Below are 23,330 nucleotides of genomic sequence, written 5' to 3' on the forward strand. Positions count from 1 at the left end.
ACCTTGATTTTCCAATGAAAACTGAGTAACAACACCTATTAAGTAAAGCAAGATGAGGTGGTTAACCAAAATGCTGAATTATCGTCCTCCTCCTAGCTATGTGAAACATGGTCATGAAGTAACACTACTAAGTTACCACAGTGAATTATTCTGATAACCCACCATAACCCAGGTTAATGTAGTGAACATGCGCCTCCCGGCCTGTAGCCACTGTACTGTGGTACTGTGGAGAGGCGGAATATGCCAGTGTTTTTCCACTGCTCATCTGCTCCTGAACCGTTTACTCAGTGAACCCTCTGACGGCCCTGCCTGACAGTCCTGTCCTCTAGCTCTGGAGGCTGAGAAGAGATAGAAAGAGAGGGGGAGGAAGAGAGGTGCCAAAATAGGGAGAAAGATGGAGCAAACGAGAATGAAAAAGAGAAGGACAGTGAGTGCGTTAACGTTTCCAGTAATAATTTGATATTAAACTGGTTAAGGCAGTAGGCATATTATGCAATAGTCATGAAAACACCTTACGTCGGCTCAAGGTCATAATCTATGTTACGCATACGCGTATTACAAGACCTGGTTTTAAATCCAGCTGTGCGCTTGATCTGCGCATGTGCCAGCACCAGCCGAGTGAGAGTCCCTCTTTAGCGTGCGTGAAGTGAGTTTGGAACAGCTGAATATATGCAAAGTAGTTTTCAGAATTATATATGCTTCCCAAAAATAACATGGTCACTGTGGTAGAATGTTTATTTTGGATTTCCTGCATCTATCAGAGTGCCATCAGGTAGCCCGATTTCAGATGTCTCCATGGAAACAAGACTATTAAGGAAATTGTTCTTGCAAAGCATGTAAACGTTTTAACCAAACTATTATATTAATCTGACTATGCACAAAAGGTTGCATTATTGTGTGCATGTAACCATACTCATTGAGGCAGAGAGAGTGGAGGAGAGAGAAAGTGATAGACACCCAGAGAGAGAGAGAGAGAGAGAGAGAGAGAAAGAGAGAGACAGACCGAGGCAATCGCTACGTCTATACTTCCAGGTTGTGTACTGCACGCATCCCCTCATCTTATCTGAGTGAGTGAGTACAACTCAAGCACACGATAGGAGCCAGAAGACACGCACTCACCAAAAGCCTGCACATGTGCTGCATTTAACAGAGGAAACAGACCAGCAACCAATTCAATAATAATAATATAATAATATAATATATGCCATTTAGCAGACGCTTTTATCCAAAGCGACTTACAGTCATGTGTGCATACATCCTACGTATGGGTGGTCCCGGGGATCGAACCCACTACCCTGGCGTTACAAGCGCCATGCTCTACCAACTGAGCTACAGAAGGACCCTCCTTCAGAGGTGGTACTTCTGTTCAACATAACAGTGCCCACCATTTACTATTGAGATATTAAAAGGGTTGGTGCACGGACATGGCCTGAGATGGTGTGGAGGTTTGAGTTGTCTACATACTAGATGGACTAGAAGAGATTTGTGCATCCTGGACTGGACTTGTCTTGACAATTCTTGAGCGGTCTGCTTGGTACATTACAAATGATCAGTCAAGAAGACCAGTCGAAGACCAAAGTATTATGACTGCTAGTGCATGTTAGACCCAGGCAGCTATATTCGTACGCCACAGTGCAACACATCATGTGGCACACATGTTCAATATGAAGCCAAGGTTGCCCTAACGTACTTTACCAACCCTTCCCTCAAGGTGGTCATGGGGACCCATTCATTACCATTGCATAACCCAACCACTACTGCCTGGGTATTTGTTAGACCTAGGCTACATCTCAAACAACCATGTTGTCAAGTTAAAGTCAATCATATGAAGGACAGGGTTGCCCTAACGTCCTTACCAACCACTTCCTAGAGGTTGTCTTGTCGACCCATTCATTACCGTTGCATAACCACCACTATCTAATATTCATGTGGGGCGTCAATGGAGGTCAGGAGTCTAGGGTAGAGTAACACTTACCTCCATCACCAGCTCAAAAGGCTGCTTGTACACCCTGATGGGTGACTGATACTTCTGCACCATGGTGGGAATGACTGTGGTGCCAACGACCTGAGAGAAAACAATCTGATATTAGAGCTTATATAACCAACATCATAGACTTTTCTTGGTGAGAGAAGACAAAAATGGGCCAGACTGCATTAGACTGGGTGCGTAACATACGAAGAAAATTGTTCTTGAGTTGGTAAAATGGCAGTATAGTTCTGGATGGTCCCTCTGGAGGCATCTAACATGTCATTAAGTAAGCCACGTTTGTTTGTGAGTGCGTGTGTGTGTAGCAGCTGGCGGGGAGCCCAGAGTACTTGGCAGTTTGTCTGCAGTGATTGCCCGCAGGAAGGCACTTTGCTCTGCCGTGGGAGAGGAAGCGCGTCTCATTGAACTGATCAATGAATGCAGAGTTTCGCACCATGCATCACACATTCAGGTACTGAACTGCATAGGGAACGGAGATGGAGATAGACATGGCCAAATACTGGAAAGTCAGGGACTGCTATGTGCCAATTAGTCACAACCGCATGGCTGATAAACTATTCAGGTAGACCTACATTGATGCGTATGTAAATATTATGTGGAACTAGCGGTAGAACTGAAAGCTTGGGAGTCATTAATACTGCACTACAGCCTACGTAAATGCATGAATGCGTGCTTGGCCGTAGAGAACTGATGAATTAATGCATCCTCTGTGATGTAAAATGTAAGCAGCGCATTCCAAGAATTTAGTGGTGGTAACCACCACAGTGCAGACGTTGGCAAATACAGTAGGACTAGGCTATGGTCCTGATAGAGCCAACAGATGTGGACCCTGAAAACGCTGGAATGTTCCACTGCATGTTATTTGGATTGGTCGAAATGTTAAAATGTGTATTTTTCAATATATAGGACACACCCTGTGTTTTAATAAAATCAACTAGCTATGCATAGAGCTTGTCTGATGCCTTAAGCACACCTTTGATGAAATAAGACAAATGACTCAAGAGGGAGCCAGAGATCAAGATAACAAAAAACTCAAACTTAACCCGACCATTCTCCTCCCACTTCTACTGACTCGCAGATTCTGTCATTACTCTCCCGAATTTGCCTGTAATGGGCTACACGAGGAATCGGCAACCTTTCTCACGTGGAATACCAATTTATCTTACAATTTCTACCGATCTGCGTGCCAGTTAAAGTTTTCATGTGCATATTTTCGTGAAACTGTTTCATCTCATTTATAATAACATCTTCATATTTCAAAATCATTGTCATGTGGTTAATCTAAATGATATCCAAATGAAAATGATACAATTCTAAAAAGGTTACTTATATTGCCATTGCCAACTATGTAAAAATTGCTTATAAAGCCAACAAATAAAAAATAAAAAAATATTTTTTAATTTTACCTTTATTTAACCAGGCAAGCCATATTCTTTTTCAATGACGGCCTGGGAACAGTGGGTTAACTGCCTGTTCAGGGGCAGAACGACAGATTTGTACCTTGTCAGCTCGGGGGTTTGAACTCACAACTTTCCAGTTACTAGTCCAACGCTCTAACCACTAGGCTACGCTGCCGCCCCCGTTGTAGCTTGCAGGTAGAGAATATCCTGATAATAAATATTCTATGAATCACATTGTCTGCAACGAACTTGAAACGTATCAACTATTAACATGGGATATATGATAAATTATTCTGGGCCTTCAGAGTTTCCTGTAGGCTATTTGCGCAACGGATAAGAAGTCATTAAGTAGTCCTATGACATTTCCACTGGATCAGAGCATGACATTTTCCCCTTTCATGCTGAGTAGTTATCAAAAGGGAGAAAGCTGGAAAGATCTTTTGAAAACTTTTAGGAACTATTTTAATTCGCAATTAATGTAAAAACAACAAAAACAACAAAAACTGATGTGAAGAAAACATTACTTTGAGAAGCTCCACAGCTCAATAGTGGTGGTGCGTTAAGCCAATCAGAAATACGATCAGATCCCCAAATGGACACATTTATATGCTTACATTTGCACGCAGGCCAGTAATTGTACTACTGGTGATCTACTGTATGTAATGGGGAATTGACAGACTAACAATCACACAACGAAGTTATGAAACAATGAATGTGCACAAATGAGCAGGAGAGACCACATTCTGGAGAAAGATGTGCATTCTGCATGGTCAATCCAACTTCTGCATTGGCCTTGCAACATTTACGGTGATACGGCATCTGCAGAAGTAAGGACATTCATACTTCTTATGCTTCGTGGAGCAGCTCAGAGCTGTTGTGAAGGAAGTTGTCAAGGATGTGAGTTTGTGTTCATACAGAATCCCCTGCCCTAACATAACCAAGCACTAATCTAGTAGAATTCAATCATCTTTTCTGACTCACGTGTCTAACAGCTGATAATCAGATAAATTGACGAGCTGTACCAAAATAAACTAATGGTGGGAGTCAACGCAATTGCAACACATTCGGAGTGCTATTTTCAAAATGTCACATACTATAACTAGTGATGCACCGATATGACATATGTCCGATACCCGATATTTTCCTAGCCAACAAAAAACGATAGCCGATATTTACATTTTTTGCAGCCTTTTAAGCATTCTAGTACAGTTAAATAGTTAACACACACACACAGCGGTCTAAGGCACTGCATCTCAATGCAAGAGGCGTAACAGTCCCTGGTTCGAATCCAGGCTGTATCACATCCGGCCGTGATTGGGAGTCCCATAGGATGGCGCACAATTGGCCCAGCGTCATCCGGGCAGTCGTTAATAAGAATTTGTTCTTAACTGACTGCCTAGTTAAATAGTTAAACACGCAATGACCCAAACTGCGTTCCATAGTATGTATGTTGTGAAGCTAATAACAGTGACGCTATTACTGTGCATCTCCGGTAGGGCAACATCTGAAAAATAGCGCACTTGGTAGTGTGTACCGGTGCTTGACCAGTCGGTGAAAGCCAACATCACCCACGACAGAGAACGGTTGATTGTCAAGGGCAATGAATTCCATTATATTGGCTTTAATGGACTTCGCCTTTGAGTTGTCTCGCTGAAATCTTCTTACTCTTTCAAAGGACTGCTCGATCCACACAGAAGACATTGTGGGCTAGGTTAGGAATGCTGTTTTGCATGTGAGCGCAAAATTTTACATGGTGTCATTACGACATGTTATAAAACGTTATAAAAGTATGCACGGTAGCTTTGACATCAACATTAACCAAGACATTGGGCCGATACCGATGTCGGCAATTTGAGCTAATATCGGCAGATCCCAATACATTCACCGATATACATTTACATTTAAGTCATTTAGCAGACGCTCTTATCCAGAGCGACTTACAAATTGGTGCATTCACCTTATGACATCCAGTGGAACAACCACTTTACAATAGTGCATCTAAGTATTTTAAGGGGGGTGAGAAGGACTACTTTATCCTATCCTAGGTATTCCTTAAAGAGGTGGGGTTTCAGGTGTCTCCGGAAGGTGGTGATTGACTCCGCTGTCCTGGCGTCGTGAGGGAGTTTGTTCCACCATTGGGGAGCCAGAGCAGCGAACAGTTTTGACTGAGCTGAGCGGGAACTGTACTTCCTCAGTGGTAGGGAGGCGAGCAGGCCAGAGGTGGATGAACGCAGTGCCCTTATTTGGGTGTAGGGCCTGATCAGAGCCTGGAGGTACTGAGGTGCCGTTCCCCTCACAGCTCCGTAGGCAAGCACCATGGTCTTGTAGCGGATGCGAGCTTCAACTGGAAGCCAGTGGAGAGAGCGGAGGAGCGGGGTGACGTGAGAGAACTTGGGAAGGTTGAACACTAGATGGGCTGCGGCGTTCTGGATGAGTTGTAGGGGTTTAATGGCACAGGCAGGGAGCCCAGCCAACAGCGAGTTGCAGTAATCCAGACGGGAGATGACAAGTGCCTGGATTAGGACCTGCGCCGCTTCCTGTGTGAGGCAGGGTCGTACTCTGCGGATGTTGTAGAGCATGAACCTACAGGAACGGGCCACCGCCTTGATGTTAGTTGAGAACGACAGTTTGTATATCTTGCATCCCTAACTATAACACTTTCTTTTTACGGATACTATTTCACACGCTAGTATGGGTATTTGGACACAGATGTTATCTTGTACGGTTCACAGCTCATAGGGTCTTACAGAAGGAATGTAGGCCCTATAGTCTAAAAAGGCCTAAAATTGACACTAATGGTTTGGGATACAAATGTAAAAAGCATGTCAAACATTCTTCCTCCCAAAGTTTTTATGTGAGAATTGCCAGACCAATCTGAGACATGTTAAATATTTCCGGGCTGTCCAGGTGTGGAATTGCCCTGTTGTCAAACAGGCACAACGAGCGCTTCTTACTGGACAGGTTCAGATTGTACTACCTCCCTGTTTCAGACCATATTCTTATGCTTTGTGCCTACTGAACACAACCCAGTTTCAGACCATTTTCTTATGCTTTGTGCCTACTGAACACAACCCAGATGTACAAGATCTCAAAACAAAAATCACATTGTGAAATGTAAGTGTTGCTGTAAACCTGCTCCGGCAAGGACATGTAAAGACAGGCAGAGTACCTGCCCAGTCTTAGCACATGACATACCTTACTCGTTCAGTGTTGTTGATTTATTTAACTTGCAGATACATCTTACTAAGCAAGTGCTGCTTTACTTTTTCAGTAGCCGTGCGGCAAGGAAGGGACATCGTGTGATAGGGGTGTCAAACACTTTCTACACAGCACTACTTCTGGTAGTTCTGATCCAACCAGGGCGTTAGGGTCGGCTTGAGCCTCCAACGTTTAAGACATAAGCCATATGTAACGCACTGGACCAGAGCTATACTTCTGAGTGATATGGGGCTTTTCAACTAAAACGTCCCACTAGCCTGTGTGTCAGCCTGTTTTTTCAAATGAAATGTGGCATAACAATTTCATATGAGTTGGCAAGAGAGCAGAAGACCAGCACCAAGCTACATCTATGCTACTGTATGTAAAAGCTAATCATATTCTACTAAAGTAAAAGTAGGCTAATCCTTTCCATTTAGGCAACTATAGGGGTTATTTAGGCTACTTAAAACAGGTGAACAATGGTTACCGTCATGTATTAGAGAGAGATGATACTTCCCTGCTGAACAAAAGATGTAAGTCAAGGGGAAAAGAACAGGTGACATTTCAGAAACCAAACCAGAATACAATACAGGTTGGTTCACTGTTAACCAATACGCCATAGCCAGCAGCACTGTAATCTACTGTACAAACAAGCTGTGCCAGTGCCACTCAAACATTTATAGCTGAGCCCTTCAGAAATCAAGAACACTCACTCAGTGATGCTCAGTGAGTGACACTCTCTCAAACACACAGACATCCTATATAGCTATACCATGTAGAAGCCACAGGTTAAAGGCATGATTTAGGCTATTTAGCCTACATTAGCTAGTCATCACTGTACACAATCACTACAGGCATGTGCCTTGCAGGTAATACGAATTTACACATGTATAACGTTAACAAATATAAATGACACTCACCAATGAATTATCGAATTTCTTTTAACAAATATCTGCTTCTTTCGATATATTTGTATCGTATTGTTTTGACTGAACGGGAAACTCAAGTACACTTCTAACTATTAATCCATAGCCTTATTCGGTTCCCTTTTTGCCGGTCGGTGATGAACGAGTGCTGAAGGTTAGCTAGCTGTTTTGCTAGCCAATTAGCCATCGACCTGATAGCGACAACAGCACTTCAAAAAGGCATAGCTAGCTAACAGGTTCAGAATTGGGTTTTCATAACGAAAAGAGTCCAGATGCAGCTAGCGAGCTAAAGACAGCCAGCTGAAGGTTTGAGCCTTGAGGACTGGAGAGAATGAATGTATTTGAAAGCTTGAGCTTTTCTCATTGACAGCTTCGTCCCTCCCCCGTTGGGACAGACAGAGCTCAGCAGTGCCGCGGTGTGGTGCATATGCGGTTCCAATACAAATCATAGAATATAAATCAGTTTCTAAATCAATATGTAGGCCTATCAGAAAAAAATAGTTGAGTGATGGGACAGAATATTAGTAGACATGACATATGAGCTGGCATTGTGATTGAAAAGATTTTTTTTATGCTTCCAGCTCAGCTGTCATAAGATTAATGTCAAATGTCATTTATACTGTGACAAGCAACAGGGAAAAGCTACATGATATGAGTAAAGTGGTCATCTTCACTGAGCAGAGAACTGTGCACATGCACATTTGAAAAAAAATAATAAAAAAGTTTAATTTCATGACCATCAATTCATGATAGACAATATGCCCATGTGACATACTTCTGTTTACAAAATGAGTAATTTACTGTGTGGATCCCCGAAAATCCATACTACATTTATAAAATATTTGCCCAATTCTGCACTCAAATATAATATAGATTATACGAGATTGAGGGATTTAGGAGAGCTTTATCCATTTAAAATACAGCATGGCATGCACTTCACAACTCAGTCTCTAGAAACCATTTACTGGATTTCAGCTTAGTTCTCCTAAAGTCCATGTGCACGTGTCAGTCTTTCAAAAAAGTGTGGCCTAAGTTGGCAGTACAGTAGATCATAAGCATGAGTTGAAGGGTCCCCCAAAATGATTAGGTTATGGTTACTGTATAAGATACAATTGCATGAGCAATATGTTCAGTAGGCTGCAGAGTCAACATTGGGAATTCAAATCACCAGTATACGGCAAAATGAGTCATGGGATACAAAGGATGAACCATGACAAGATAGATGGAAATCATGAAGCTAACATGAAAACGTATTTGACTTTGTTTTACTTGACTGAACTGGTAATGACATTTTCAATACTAACCTCATTAGCCATGTATTATCTGCTTCCACCGCTGCAATGCCTTTTATCAACATTCCATTGATTCAATTTGATAAAGTTAGGACATTATGGCACAGGGGGACTGTTGTGTAAGGCATAGCCTTGTGTCAAATGTTTTACATGAGAGGTTCCACAATTACCCACTTCCCCTAGGGCAGGGCTTCCTGTTGGATAACCATTTGAGAACGCCAAATCCCAGCAGGGAAATTAAGAGGTAAGAATAATTTGCATTCAGCTGCAATATGGAAACATTTGACATGGCTGTGGAATCATGCACATGTAGTTATCAGAGTTTAAGTAGAACTAAGATAATCCTCTAAGATCCACACAGGGCAATGTCAGTCTATCCGTGCCATTCTTAGCACATGTGCGTGTCAAACATAGAGATTTTAGCTCATATTTCATAACAGTGCCATCAATGACAAGGCCTTCTGGGAATAAGCAGCAGCCTTGGGACGAAGCTTATTCTTCAGGCCATGGAATTATACACGAGTATGCAACACATTTAGCACAGATGGCTAGTGCTGACTGAAATGTAGTCGACTCCATTCTAAGGCAAACTAGTAACATGACATCCATTCAGCACCAAACCAAGGTCTACCATCAAACCCACCAAGGTTAAAACTTCAGATGGTGCAATTGCTTTCATGGTGACATTTTTACAGCATTAAAATGAATAGATTTGACATGGAAAAAATGAATTTGTTTACTAGTTTTATTGATGAGTCATGAACAATTGTACAGCAAAACTACAGTTCTGACATCATGCCACATTAGTTTACACCAAGAGAACAGCATGTTCCAGAAATACAGTCACACAAATGTGATATGGTCTTGGCTGAGAGTCAAGTTGTTACAGAGCCCCCTGCAAGGTCATTCTGTCATGAAAACATTTTCATGGTTGTAGCGTTTGTTGCTTGCTACATTGTTGCTTGCTACAGGAAGTGGATAATAACATACATCACTGAATCTTTGACAAATGGTTATCGTGATGACAATACACCAGTATACATAACATTTAATCTAGTTCTATGAATATACATCAGTCAAAACATCAACGGTTAGTTTGATTCTGCTCCTTAACTGCTTTTATTTTTTTGCGTTCTATTGCAAACGGTCATAAACAAAGCTCCCGGCTGCTATCCAATCAACACCACATTGACATTATCCCACCCCTGGGTAGCAACAATCGGCTTAAAAAGACAAACGTAACAATATCTGCCAATTCATTTCCAGCTATATTGCCCCAGTCTGTCTATTTGGTGTGCGCATTTGTCTAGCACTCCGTATATATCCAGTTAGGGATGCTAATGCTAGCCACCTTGCGGGTAGGCAGACTTTCCCCCAAAACCAATTAAAATGGTAACTGCATAGTAGGCTTACCTGACAAAGATAGATGATTTGTAGTATCAATTGGGTTGCCATTGTTTTGCAAACTGTGCTGCCTAACAGCAGAAACATAGCTAGACTGACATTCCTTTCTTGCTTAATGCATAATTAAACTCAAATGTGTTCGTTTCCACCAGACCTCAATTTATCTGACTTAAACATTGACATTGATAACTTCTCAATGCACATTTGTAATAAGCCTATTGAGTGTAACATTTAAAAAAATACCTTCATGACTCATTATTTGACCAGTTATCAACAAACAAATCCCGTGGAAGAGTTGCAGAGGAGAATGTGCCAATTTGAACGCTATAAAAAATAATTGTTTTAGTAGCTCTCATTAGTGATGCACCGATGACAATTTGCCAATATCCAATATTTTCCTTAAAATTAATAGATACAGATAAACATTTTAGGGTGCTTAAGAATTCTAGTACAGTTAAATAGTTACACAGCGGTCTAAGGCACTCAATGCAAGAAGCGTCACTACAGTCCTTGGTTCGAATCCAGGCTGTATCACATCCGGCCGTGATTGAGAGTCCCATATGGAGGAGCACGATTGGCCCAGGGTTGTCCGTGTTTTGTCTTGGTTAAGCCTTCATCGTAAATAAAAATTGGTTAACAGACTTGCCTAGTTAAATAAAGGTTACACACACACCAAAAAGTTATTTTGTTGGCATTTACGCATGTCCCCATTACAAGTAAAAGATAATCAAAACATATTTCTTTCACTTACATGCTGTGCTGTTTCGTTCATTTGTTAATTTGTTTCATTCTCAACTAGGATTTCTATGGAACGCTGTTTGGGTCTTTACATGTCAAATAACACTAAATAAGCTTGTCGACCAATCAGGACCTGAATGACTGCACGGCACATAATTTAACACGTTTATACATTTCTTACACATTGATTACAGTATCACGTCACAACGATTCATCGATATGTATGATATGCTGGTAAAGTTGTCTCACACACCTACAATGCAGGTCATAAAAAAAGCTAGCTTGCTCATGAATGCAAACAAAGTTCTTCCCCAAAAACATAGCAAAAAGACAACCGTTTCAGTAGCTATAGTTGGCTAACTATATAGGTAGATGTCATCTAAATTAACCCTATTTATAAGACAGTTCATATTTGATTAATGGTGGTCAGACACCTATGTGAAGCTAGCCACAATAATAATTAGCCACAGTAGTGGACTTTGCAATTATCCTTCAAAATAAGTTTGGCATAGGTCTACTTTGTATTCATTTGCATCACTGTCAATTACATACATTTATTTTGAAGGCAAACCGCAATTTCCACTATTGTGCCTAATCCTTATTGTGGTTAGCTTCACAACAACCCGGTCCTGTCGAGCCTCACTAGCCAGATGAAGCTCGCTGGCTGCTTATAACGCTAGCTTTGGGCAACAGTGTTAAGTAGCTGGCTAGTTACAATTTCAATAGTCAAATAATACTTACTCAAAAGGATTCCAAAATGAGTTCTAAGAATAATTAAAATTACTGCAGTTTATAATTGTCATTGTTTTCAGGCTGGTTATATTGGTGATAGCTAGGTACCAAGGTAAAGCTAGCTACCACAGAAGTTGCGGTCAAACAAATGATGCTTTATTACCAATGCTGTATTGTACAGCTTTGACAGTGCTACTGTATCCTTTTGACACGTAAAGACCCAAACGGCGTTCCACAGTATGCATGTCGTGAAGCTAATAGCAGTGACGCTATTACTGTGCATCTCTGGTAGGGCAACATCTGAAAAATAGCGCACTTGGCAGTGTGTACCGGTGCTCGACCAGTCGGTGAAAGCCAACATCACCCACGACAGAGAACTGTTAATTGTCAAGGGCAATGAATTCCATTATCTTGGTTTTAATGATTTCGCCTTTTGAGTTGTCGCGCTGAAATGTTCTTACTCTTTCAAATGATTGCTCGATCCACACAGCAGACATTGTGGGCTAGGTTAGGAATGCTGCGTTGCATGTGTAGCGCAACATTTTACGTGGCACCATTACGCCATGTACCTACGTTATATAGGTATGCACAAACTTTGACATCGGTTTTTAACATAAGAGTTAAACTAGACATCTAGTTTCTGATATGTTCACCAATATATCGTGCATCCCTAGCTCTCATGCTAGAAAACCTGGGAGACCACTACTTTATACCATGGAATTGTTAAATACTCATTTCGGATTGGCATTCTAGAGTATGCATTATTTCCCTATAATGCCATGTAAGAATTTGTTCTTAACTGACTTGCCTAGTTAAATAAAGGTCAAATAACAGTATAATTCAATGGCTAGAGTTCATTCTTCCATGTTTGAACTGCTTTTTACAGCAAAAGTCAAATTGAAAACATTTTCATAATAGTAAAATAAGACTGCTGGTTTGGTCAGATACTTTTGAGATGCGGAAATACCATTGGAATTGTATTAACAGCCATTTTGTAAATTGCCCATGTGTCATCAATGGGGCCGTCCTCTGAATTCTGGGACAAGGAAAGCTCTCCTTCAAGGAGTTCATGTGACAAAAACATTAGCATGAATTTCATCAACTACAACATTACACATGTTTCTCTCAAGATTATTAACTTGTTCTCAGTGACATTACGTACTGTTGAGGAAAATTGGCAGATTTTCACAAGCATGACAATTAGCTAACAAACGTGTGATGCTGCATGACAATGTGAACATGATTGGTTACAATCTGTTGACCGAGGAGTTATACATTCCTCCATTGCCCAACGGGAGTCTTCTCTGGTTCGGTAAGCTAAATAAGCAAGTCTGTTTGGTTACTAAGGCAACTACTGTAGCTATCAATTAAACTTGCTAGCTACTTCAGTGGATTTGGAACACACTTCTGCTAATTATGTCAAATTATAGCCATGATACAAAATTATAGCCATGATACAACGTGGGGGTTCTATGCGTTCTCTGGAACGCAACACACTGGGAGGTAAGTTCCACTCCGCTAGTCGTCGTAGAACATGCCTTCCAAGTCGTTCATAATTTTCCACAGAAAACATAGCTCCTTGATTATCGCTTATGTAATTGACAAATCTTTACACAAGATAAGTTGAAAATGGTGGGTGTAGCCTACGAAGCATGACACATGCAATGAGGAAATAGGCTGGGAGTTGCACAATACACCTACAGCATTTAACATCTGTTTTCTAAAGACATTTGTCTGCAGTATCATACATGAGCATCAAACTGCTGTATACATGCTCACACCTGCAACTGCCTGGGCAGCTTCACAGAACCCCCTGTTATAGTCTAGGTCCTACAAGACACGCTGCAGCATACAGCCATGATGGCTACACTGCAGCACCTGCCCAAGACCAGATTATCAAAAGCATGTACTTCCAGAATGACACACCATTCCTTATATAGTTCACTAACTTCTGACCAGAGCCATATGTGCCCAGGTCAAAAGTACTACATTAAATAGGGAGTCGTTTGGGACAGACACACTATAGGCCAAGCCATGTAGCCTACTTACCAGGTAGGCCAATTACAGAGGTGAGAGGGATCCATGGATGTTGGCGACACAGAAATAGAATCTGTCATTCTATTTCTATGCTTTGGCCCTCTTGCATCTGGTCTCAATGCCGCACGTGACTTCAAGGACATTGACTTGTTAAAATATCCTGAACCACTACAGGTGGGAAAGATTACAGAAGTGTTTTAGTATGCAATTTATTGTTGAAATTATTTACAGTTTCATATGTCAGACAGTTCAATTTATAAAACAGACCATTTGATCTGTTCCTCATGACTATTGATATTATCCTGGTAGGCCTCACTGGAATATGTGTATCATTACCACCAAATCTTTCTGGGCCTAGACTACTAGCTAAACCTGTGTAAACTTTTCACGACAGTACCCCTTTGCCATTAAAGTTAACTAGCTGGTCAAATCTAGTTACATTGAATTACAAAGACATCTACAGCATTTGATTCATGTCAACACAAAAGGGACACTTCTGTTATCTAAAGACAAAGTTTGTCTGCAGTATCATACATGAGCATCAAACTGCTGTATACATGCTCACACCTGCAACTGCCAGGGCAGCTTCACAGAAACCCCCTTTATAGTCTAGGTCCTACAAGACACACTGCAGCATACAGCCATGATGGCTACACTGCAGCACCTGCCCAAGACCAGATTATTTACATAGTGATTCCCTAATGGCACCCTAGTACCTATATAGTGCACTACTTTGACCAAAGCCCTGGACAAAAGTAGTGTACTAAATGGAGAATAGTGCCATTTGGTGAAAAGGCCAGACGATAGCCCAAGCCACATAGCTTAAAAAGTAGTGCACTAAGTAGGGAATAGTGTGCCATTTGGGACACACACAGACTATAGGCAAAGCCATGTAGCCTACTTACCAGGTAGGCTAATTACAGCAGCGGTGAGAGGAACCCATTTCTAACAGAAATCGAATGTGATAATATATTTCTATGCACCTTCATTGTCATCATGCATCTGGTCTCAACAGACGACCCATCATTTGAGTTCATCAAGGACATCGGACACGATGAGATGCCGACCAACTACAGGTGAGAAACAGAAGTTATGTTTTTATTACAGTAGTTTGCTGATCTGATAAACATTGGTTTCATATGTGGGACAGTTCAATTTAAGAATTTGATCGGCTCCTCATGAGTTTATTGATATTATCCAAAGTATGCCCTCTACTGGACAATGTTATCGTTATCACCAACAGGGAAATCTTAGTCACGAGACCATGTGGTCAAACTCATTCAGTGGAGGGACGACTGTCTGCGTGTTTTCACTTCTCCCTCATACTTGCATGATCAATTGAGCTCATTGATTAGTTTTAAACTCCATTAACCTGGTTGTTTAAGTCTATTACACACAAATTGAAAGGAAATTAAAAGGCAGCATACACTCAGCCCTCCATGGAATGAGTTTGACACCCCTGCACTAGACTACTAAACCTGTATAATCTTCTACAGTACCCCTTTCCCACAAAAGTTAGTTAGCGAAAGCCAATCTTGTTTAATTTAATTGTAAATACGTCTACAGCATTATTTCAACACAAAAATATAGAAGGGACACTTCTTTATCTAAAGACACAGTTTGTCTGCAGTATCATACATGAGCATCAAACTGCTGTATACATGCTCACACCTGCAACTGCCAGGGCAGCTTCACAGAACCCCCTGTTATAGTCTAGGTCCTACAAGACACGCTGCAGCATACAGCCATGATGGCTACACTGCAGCACCTGCCCAAGACCAGATTATCAAAAGCATGCACGTCCAGAATGACACACCATTCCCTATATAGTTCATTAACTTCTGACCAGAGTCATTTGGGCCCAGGTCAAAAGTACTACATTAAATAGGGAGTCATTTGGTACAGACATACTATAGGCCAAGCCATGTAGCCTACTTACCAGGTAGGCCAATTACAGCAGAGGTCAGAGGGATCCATAGATCTTGGAGCCACGGAAATAGAATCTATGTCATCCTATTTCTATGCTTTGCAGCTTCATTGTCATCATGCATCTGGTCTCAATGGCTCCCATCATGTGACTTCAAGGACATTGACTTGTTAAAATATCCTGAACCACTACAGGTGGGAACAATTACAGAAGTGTTTTAGTATGCAGCTTATTGTTGAAATGATAAACATATCCATGTCAGACAGTTCAATTTATAAAACAGACTGATCTGTCCCTCATGACTATTGATATCATCCTGGTATGCCTCACTGGAATATGTGTATCACTACCACCAACAGGGAAATCTTTCTGGGCCTAGACTACTAGCTAAACCTGTGTACGCTTTTCACAACAGTACCCCTTTGCCATTAAAGTTAACTAGCTGGTCAAATCAAGTTTCATTGAATTGTAAATACATGTACATCCTTGGATTTATTTCAACACAAAAAAAATGGTTTTCTAAAAGACAAAGTTTGTCTGCAGTATCATACATGAGCATCAAACTGCTGTATACATGCTCACACCTGCAACTGCCAGGGCAGCTTCACAGAAACCCCCTGTTATAGTCTAGGTCCTACAAGACACGCTGCAGCATACAGCCATGATGGCTACACTGCAGCACCTGCCCAAGACCAGATTATTTATACAGTAATTCCCTAATGGCACTCTAGTACCTATATAGTGCACTACTTTGACCAAAGCCCTGGACAAAAGTAGTGCACTAAATAGGGACTAGTGTGCCATTTAGGAAAAAAGCCAGACTATAGGCCAAGCCATGTAGCCTACTTACCCAGTAGGCCAATTACAGCAGAGGTGAGAGGGATCCATGATCTTGGCTCCACAGAAATGTGTGTACTATTGTCAGCATGCATCTCTTGACTTCCAAGGACAACCGATTTGAGATATGCTGAACCACTACAGATGGGAAACATAGGAGATTAGTGTTTTAGAAGAGCAGTTTATCGTTGATGATAAACATTGGTTTCACATGTTACAATATTTTCTGTTCCTCTTGAGTTTATTGATCTTATCCTAGTACCCACACCCTTTACTGGACAACATGTATCATTACCATCAACAGAGAACCCCTTTATGGCAGTGGAGTACTAGCCAAACCTGTACTCTTTTCTATAGTACCTCTGTCACTAAAATAGACAGCTGGCTAGTAAAAACGAATCTAGTTTCATTGAATAGTAAATACATTACATATTTTAGATTAACACACAAAAAACTGAGGGAAAGTATGTTTCTAAAGACAAAGGTTTGTGCACAGTATCATGAGCGTCAAACTGCTGTATACATATTCACAACTGCCAGGCTTCACAGAACCCACTGCTATAGTATACGGGTAACTACCAAAATAAAGGAAACGCTTGAGTAAATGAAGGATACAACGTAGATTTGAAAGCGTTTTAACGTCCCATATTAACGTCCCATAATGTTTTGGGTCATGTATAAAAAATAAAATCAAAGTCGCCTATTATTTTCACTACCATCGCTAGAAGAGTTTTGAATCTTTGAAAGAGGGGTCTCAAAAGAGCATATATGGTTTAAAGTGTATACGTCAGTCACCAGAGTTTAACACGCGAACTGTTACAGCCTACCGCCATGATGACTGCAGCACCTGTCCAAAGCCAGATTAGCTAACGCGACACCGTGGTTGCCGAATGCCACCCTATTTCCTAAGTGCCCTGGTCAAAATAGGGAATACAGTGTTATAAATACAACAATCACCAGAAACAAGTTCACGTTTTTTTTTTTAACAAAATGTGACTCAGTCATTGTCCTAGCTAACGTTACACTTGTTTGGCCTGGTTGGACGTTTAACAAACGTAGCTAGCTAACGTAGCTTTTGGCTGGTAGGTTCGCAAGGACACATTTCTTACCATGTTCATCAATGTGTTTCGGTCATTTCCATCCAAGCGAATCATCTCCTTTCCTCAAAACATATACGCATGTAGGGTTTTAACAAAAGTTGAAAATGAGCTCTACTTTGCTAGCATGCCGCCTCAATGACAAAAATACTTCTTCTTTGGGATTGTGTTGGCGGATCGCACCCAATTTAAGATGCACACACCGCCACCTACTGGAGCGCGAGGCCATTCACGAGCTACATATGTTGAACAAAAATATAAACGCAACATGTAAAGTGTTGGTCCCATGTTTCATGAACTGAAATGAATTATCTCAGAAAGGTTCCATACGCATCAAAAGCTTATTTCTCTCAAATGTAGTGCACTCATTTGTTTACATCCCTGTATGTGAGCATTTATCCTTTGCCACGTTAATGTATCCAGTTGGCAGGTGTGGCATATCGAGAAGCTGATTAAACAGCAGGATCATTACACAGGTGTGCCTTGTGCTGTGGACAATAAAAGTCCACTCTAGAATGTGCATTTTTGTCATATGACACAATGCCACAGATCAAGACATCAGTCAGGAAGTTAAAGCTTGGTCACAAATGGGTCTTCCAAATGGACAATGACCCCAACTGTACATCCAAAGTTGTGGCAAAATGGCTTAAGGACAACAAAGTCAAGGTATTGGAGTGGCCATCACAAAGCCCTGACCTCAATCCTATAGAAAATGTGTGGGCAGAACTGAAAATGTGTGTGCGAGTAAGGAGACCTACAAACTTGACTCAGTTGCACCAGTTCTGTCAGGAGGAATGGGCCAAAATTCACCCAACTTATTGTGGGAAGCTTGTGGAAGGCTACCCGAAACATTTGACCCAAGTTAAACAATTTAAAGGCAATGATAACAAATACTAATTGAGTGTATGTAAACTTCTGACCCACTGGGAATGTGATTAAAGAAATAAAAGCTGAAATAAATCTTACTCTATACTATTATTCTGACATTTCACATTCTTAAAATAAAGTGGTGATCCTAACTGACCTAACTGAACTTTTTGGACTCACATTGTTGTGCTTGGCTCACTTTAACAGGATGGTGACCCAGCGGTCCTCCAAGTTTACAGTTGTTTTGACCACGGCACAAATCATACTTCATTGACATGGCCAATGTTGATTGTTTATCATTTTAAAATTGGAAAATAGCCCCTTAATCCTAGATTTGGGACCACACAGCCACTGTCCCTGATTCCTTCCAAACCACTCATTGAATTTGTGATTTCCAACTTGTGTAGTGTTAATGTTCGATAGCCGATGAACACCTATACGTTTTATATATAATTTCTCTTCATATGACAAGGATTAAAAAGGACTTGCCAGTAGATTGTCAATTTGATTCATGATGATGAGTGCTAGCTAAGATTTTGAATGTATGATGTTGACATGATCAGTCCAATCAAAGCTACTGTACATATAACGTGATTTGATGTAATTTTATCTGTGGTCACTGACCTTGAGCCTTCTTGGATGGGCACTTCTACGGCAGCAGCCGAAGGACTAGAATTTTCAATGTCTCCTCTTACACTTGGCAGTGACGTAAAGTCCCCACGAATGATGGAACACTGAGCCAATCATGGCGCAACGTTCCATATTGTCTGCTGGCTTCGCCACCCTCACAGAAAACACTGAGCTAGGCTGAAACACCTGCATTTTGGAGCTGCTTTACTCGAGAAAACAAAAAAAGAGACCGTGTTTGTATGTGGCTTTATTAACTCAATGATACATTATTTTTTACATTGTTTGTGAACTGATGTGACACGTATTTTAATGCCAAAATAACATGCAAAACAGGCAAGCCCCCCCCCCCCCCCAAATTATTGACAGGTCGCCACTGTCTGTAATATGTTTAGTGACTGCCACCCCACATTCCTGTAATAGGTTTCCTGACTGCCCCCCCCACATGTTAAACCGAATCGTTTCTAGTCATCTCTCCTCCTTCCAGGCTTTTTCATCTTTGAACTTATACGGTGATTGCATCTACACTTTCATAGTATTACCACGACAACCGGCAAAACAGTCCGTCTTTCAATCACCCACGTGGGTATAACCAATGAGGAAATGGCACGTGGGTACCTGCTTCTATAAACCAACGAGGAGATGGGAGAGGCAGGACTTGCAGCGCGATCTGCGTCAGAAATAGAAAGGAGTTCTATTTTAGCCCTTGGCATCGCAGATGCTCATTGGTGCATGAGCAGTGTGGGTGCAATAATTGAATAACATGGATTTCTACATTTATTTTGTGATGCTCGCGCACGCGACGTGTCCGTCTGGTCAGCATGTTACAGATGCGGAGATAGAAATGTAGACTAAAGGTCCGATTGAGCCGATATATGCAGTGTTTACGTGAATGTAGTATTTAAACATTCCATTTCAATCACGCTGTAAAGTTGGACTTCAGCGATGCGGACTGAATATACCCCTAAAATGAATTGCCACTCATGCAGTCTAAAGCATTCGTTGACGCACACCCTAAAATGTTGGAGAGGTGCTGACTAACAGAATACGGTCCCAATAAATGAATGGATCAACACCAACCCTGAAGAATTGTATGGTAAAAGTCTACTTTAAAGCATTTGCACAATGGCTTTCATTATTGAAATATCAAATAGAGGCAACATCATATCATGAAATGCTTTATTCAACTCATCACATCAACGTGCAGAAATTCTTCAGATTACTTCACAAGCAATACAGCTTTCATCATCAGAGGTCCCTATTCACAAAAAGAGACATCATGAAAAAAACTAAACTTCAATAACTTCTAAAGCAAGTTGCCAATCTATTAAACTATGTGAAGCACACTAACAGTCCCTCTATCTGGGGGAACACTGCTGCTGGGGGGGGACAGTTCTAGGATCAGCTTCCCCTCCCTCAATCCTAATCTTAACCATTAGTGGGGGAAATGCAAACCTAACCGAACATTGAACATTGCCCGTTGTTCACACTCCTGCTCAGTGGTTTGGTCAGTGCTGAGTGGCTCAGGTGACAAGTGAAGGTCTGTCCGGAGCTCCAGCGTGTTGAGGGCAGACTAAGGAGGCTGCTCAGGGTGTACGTGCCGTCAGCCTGGCGCTGAGACTCGCCCTTCTGGACCTCAGCACCCGTCAGAGAGCCACCGTCATCAGACCAGGACAGGGAGGCACCGTCAGGGTGGAAGTCCTGCGCCAGGCACACCAGGGTGGTTTTGTCCCCAGAGAGAGGGGCCTGGGCGGAGGCCATCAGGACCAGAGAAGGGGGTGATGGAGGACGGGCTGACAGGGGAGGACACAAAAGATACAGACTGCAACAGTGAGATGGATCAAGATACTTTCTCATTGAAAAAAACAAGAATGGAATTTAACTTAAAGTACACTGTAATTGTTTGAAATTCAGTCAAAATTAAAATAATTCATTATTTATCTTTGAACATAGATGTAATATCCTAGTGTTAAACATTCAACTGCCTCAGTAGTCTATTTATATTTTCCAGAATATCACTTATAATTCTGAAACAAAAAAATACATGCTTTCCTCTCTCATAAGACAATTAGTGTACTTGACTTAATTAGGTTTATTTGAAAGGGACTATTCACATTGATCAAGATCATCTCTATAAATGTGTCAGATTTAACAAGCTGGCAAATTGTCAACCAGAAATTAAATAAATGAATGTACAGTATGATTTTAACTAATATATTACCTCAACAATGATTAATATTCATTATTATTGATAATGTATATTTTGTGTTATATACATTTGAATCAACACATGCTGAAGATTTTAAAATATATTCTAACCTTTACATGTCACTTAATAAAGGTTTAAAAAAATACAGATTTGTTGATATAAGAAAACATATCACGTGATTATTTACAAGGGATTTTACTCACCAATGGTGACTTCAGTTCCTTGTCCAAACTTGGTACCATGTCTTCACAGTGATACATCTCGATACAAAAACATCTGTGCTGAAGACCGTTCTTCATGCCCTTCTCATTGTCAAGTCTCCATTCATCAAGATGTAGAAATCCATGAAAACAGAAGCAAAGGACTTCGTGTGAAATTGAATTGTTACCCAACGCAATCCCCTTTTATACACGGTGGCATTCAGTGACCTGTGCACATTTAACAAGTATTATTTTCCAATCTGAAGCTGTTGGATTTTTGTACGACCAGTCTACTGAACTGCATCACTGTGTTATACACTGGTGCCACAGCCACCAACACAAGCACAGATATACACTGCCTCATCCTCAGCCGTGATTTCATTGATGTGTAGATACTCAGTGTAGCCAGATCCTGGTTCAGAATATGTGAACCTGTTAGGAAGCCCAGCTGCTCTTGTGGTGTCAGCAAGCAAAAAACTTGGGCCACCTCCAGCCTTCTGTCGGTACCATGAAATTGTCCAGGTCTGAGAGCTATCACTAACAGCGCAGGATATTTTCAAATTATCTCCCAGGTTCACAGAGAGGGACTTTTCCTGGGTCAGTACGAGAGCTTCCATACCTGCAGAAATATAGAAAGATTTTGTTGTAATTGGGAATAAAAATACTACAATACATCATGATCTTACAATACAAGACCATTGTGCCTCCTAGTGAGTGCAGAGTATATCAATGGATCTGGTATTAATACTTCTGAAAGTAATCATCTCCATATTTACAATATAATCTATAGTCAGAGATTTCACTTTACTGTAGTTAGTCAGTGTTAAGTCAGTCTTACCAGACAGAGTGAGTAGCAGGGCTATAATAGAAGCAGTAGAAAGGAACATGGTGATCTCTTCAGTTGGAAGCAGAGGTGATATCAGAGAAAGAGATGTCTTCACACACGGTCTTCACTTCAATGCAGCTCTGAAACTCCCAATGCCTCCTATAAAGAGCAGCTTACTGTACTGAAACCGTCAGCCAGCCCCACTCCCCCTTCCAAAACCAGCCACCCATAAACACACACTTCCTCTACCATTTGCATTGTCAATGAACAGTTTAGCAATTCTATTTTTGTAGCTTTTGAGTTCAATAAGAACTCTATGATTTCTCATTATGAAAAAGGGGTATGAACACATAACTTTTGATTCAATTGTGATATCATTCATATCATTGAATGTCCTCTCATAGGTACAACAGGCCCTAACAGAGTGGCATGTATGGCCTTTGACACAAACCAAAATGAATGTTTTTGGACAAAAATGAATTGCTGGATCTCAGGAGAATATATCCACTAGATATGGCATGGCATCTTCTTTTCCTCTCAGAAGCATCTTCTGTCTGTCTGGTATCTATTTAAGCAATAAGGCACAGGGGGGGGGGGCTTTCTTGCATTCTTGCTTCAGGTCCTGAGCTACAGACAGTTAGATTTTGGTATGTCATTTTAGGCGAACATTTTTAAAAAAGGGTCCGATCCTTAAGAGGATATATACACTGCTCAAAAAAATAAAGGGAACACTTAAACAACACAATGTAACTCCAAGTCAATCACACTTCTGTGAAATCAAACTGTCCACTTAGGAAGCAACACTGATTGCCAATAAATTTCACATGCTGTTGTGCAAATGGAATAGACAACAGGTGGAAATTATAGGCAATTAGCAAGACACCCCCAATAAAGGAGTGGTTCTGCAGGTGGTGACCACAGACCACTTCTCAGTTCCTATGCTTCCTGGCTGATGTTTTGGTCACTTTTGAATGCTGGCGGTGCTTTCACTCTAGTGGTAGCATGAGACGGAGGGAGTCTACAACC

General features: G+C 41.1%; 2 protein-coding genes across 10 annotated transcripts in view; both read right to left on the reverse strand.

The window, feature by feature from the left end:
- The window catches only part of LOC124002529 (SEC14-like protein 1), a 64,094-nt gene extending 46,187 nt beyond the window's left edge, over positions 1–17,907 (reverse strand). For 4 of the 9 annotated variants that reach the window (XM_046309992.1, XM_046309991.1, XM_046309988.1 and 1 more), the window contains exons 1-6: positions 17,588–17,907; positions 16,492–16,616; positions 15,654–15,829; positions 14,698–14,784; positions 13,727–13,882; positions 1,976–2,065 (exon numbers count right to left, since the gene is read on the reverse strand). In XM_046309992.1, coding sequence (XP_046165948.1) covers positions 1,976–2,038 — 63 coding nt within the window. In that variant the 5' untranslated portion in view covers positions 2,039–2,065; positions 13,727–13,882; positions 14,698–14,784; ... (1 more) ...; positions 16,492–16,616; positions 17,588–17,907. Of the gene's footprint in view, positions 1–162; positions 339–1,975; positions 2,066–7,505; positions 7,883–13,726; positions 13,883–14,619; positions 14,785–15,653; positions 15,830–16,491; positions 16,617–17,587 lie in introns of those variants that run through there. The other 5 variants (XM_046309989.1, XM_046309985.1, XM_046309987.1 and 2 more) reach the window with 5 other exon arrangements.
- Positions 17,908–20,231: 2,324 nt separating this feature from the next.
- Positions 20,232–22,456, reverse strand: LOC124002356 (immunoglobulin kappa light chain-like). The gene is made up of 4 exons (XM_046309728.1): positions 22,317–22,456; positions 21,796–22,097; positions 21,482–21,509; positions 20,232–20,862 (listed from the first exon to the last, which is right to left on the reverse strand). Exons 1-4 carry the CDS (start codon positions 22,363–22,365, stop codon positions 20,525–20,527), a joined length of 717 nt encoding a protein of 238 aa, XP_046165684.1. The 5' UTR covers positions 22,366–22,456; the 3' UTR covers positions 20,232–20,524.
- Between the last annotated feature and the right edge of the window lie 874 nt (positions 22,457–23,330).

This window comes from Oncorhynchus gorbuscha, linkage group LG18, assembly GCF_021184085.1.
Source record: "Oncorhynchus gorbuscha isolate QuinsamMale2020 ecotype Even-year linkage group LG18, OgorEven_v1.0, whole genome shotgun sequence".
Lineage (NCBI taxonomy): Eukaryota > Metazoa > Chordata > Actinopteri > Salmoniformes > Salmonidae > Oncorhynchus > Oncorhynchus gorbuscha.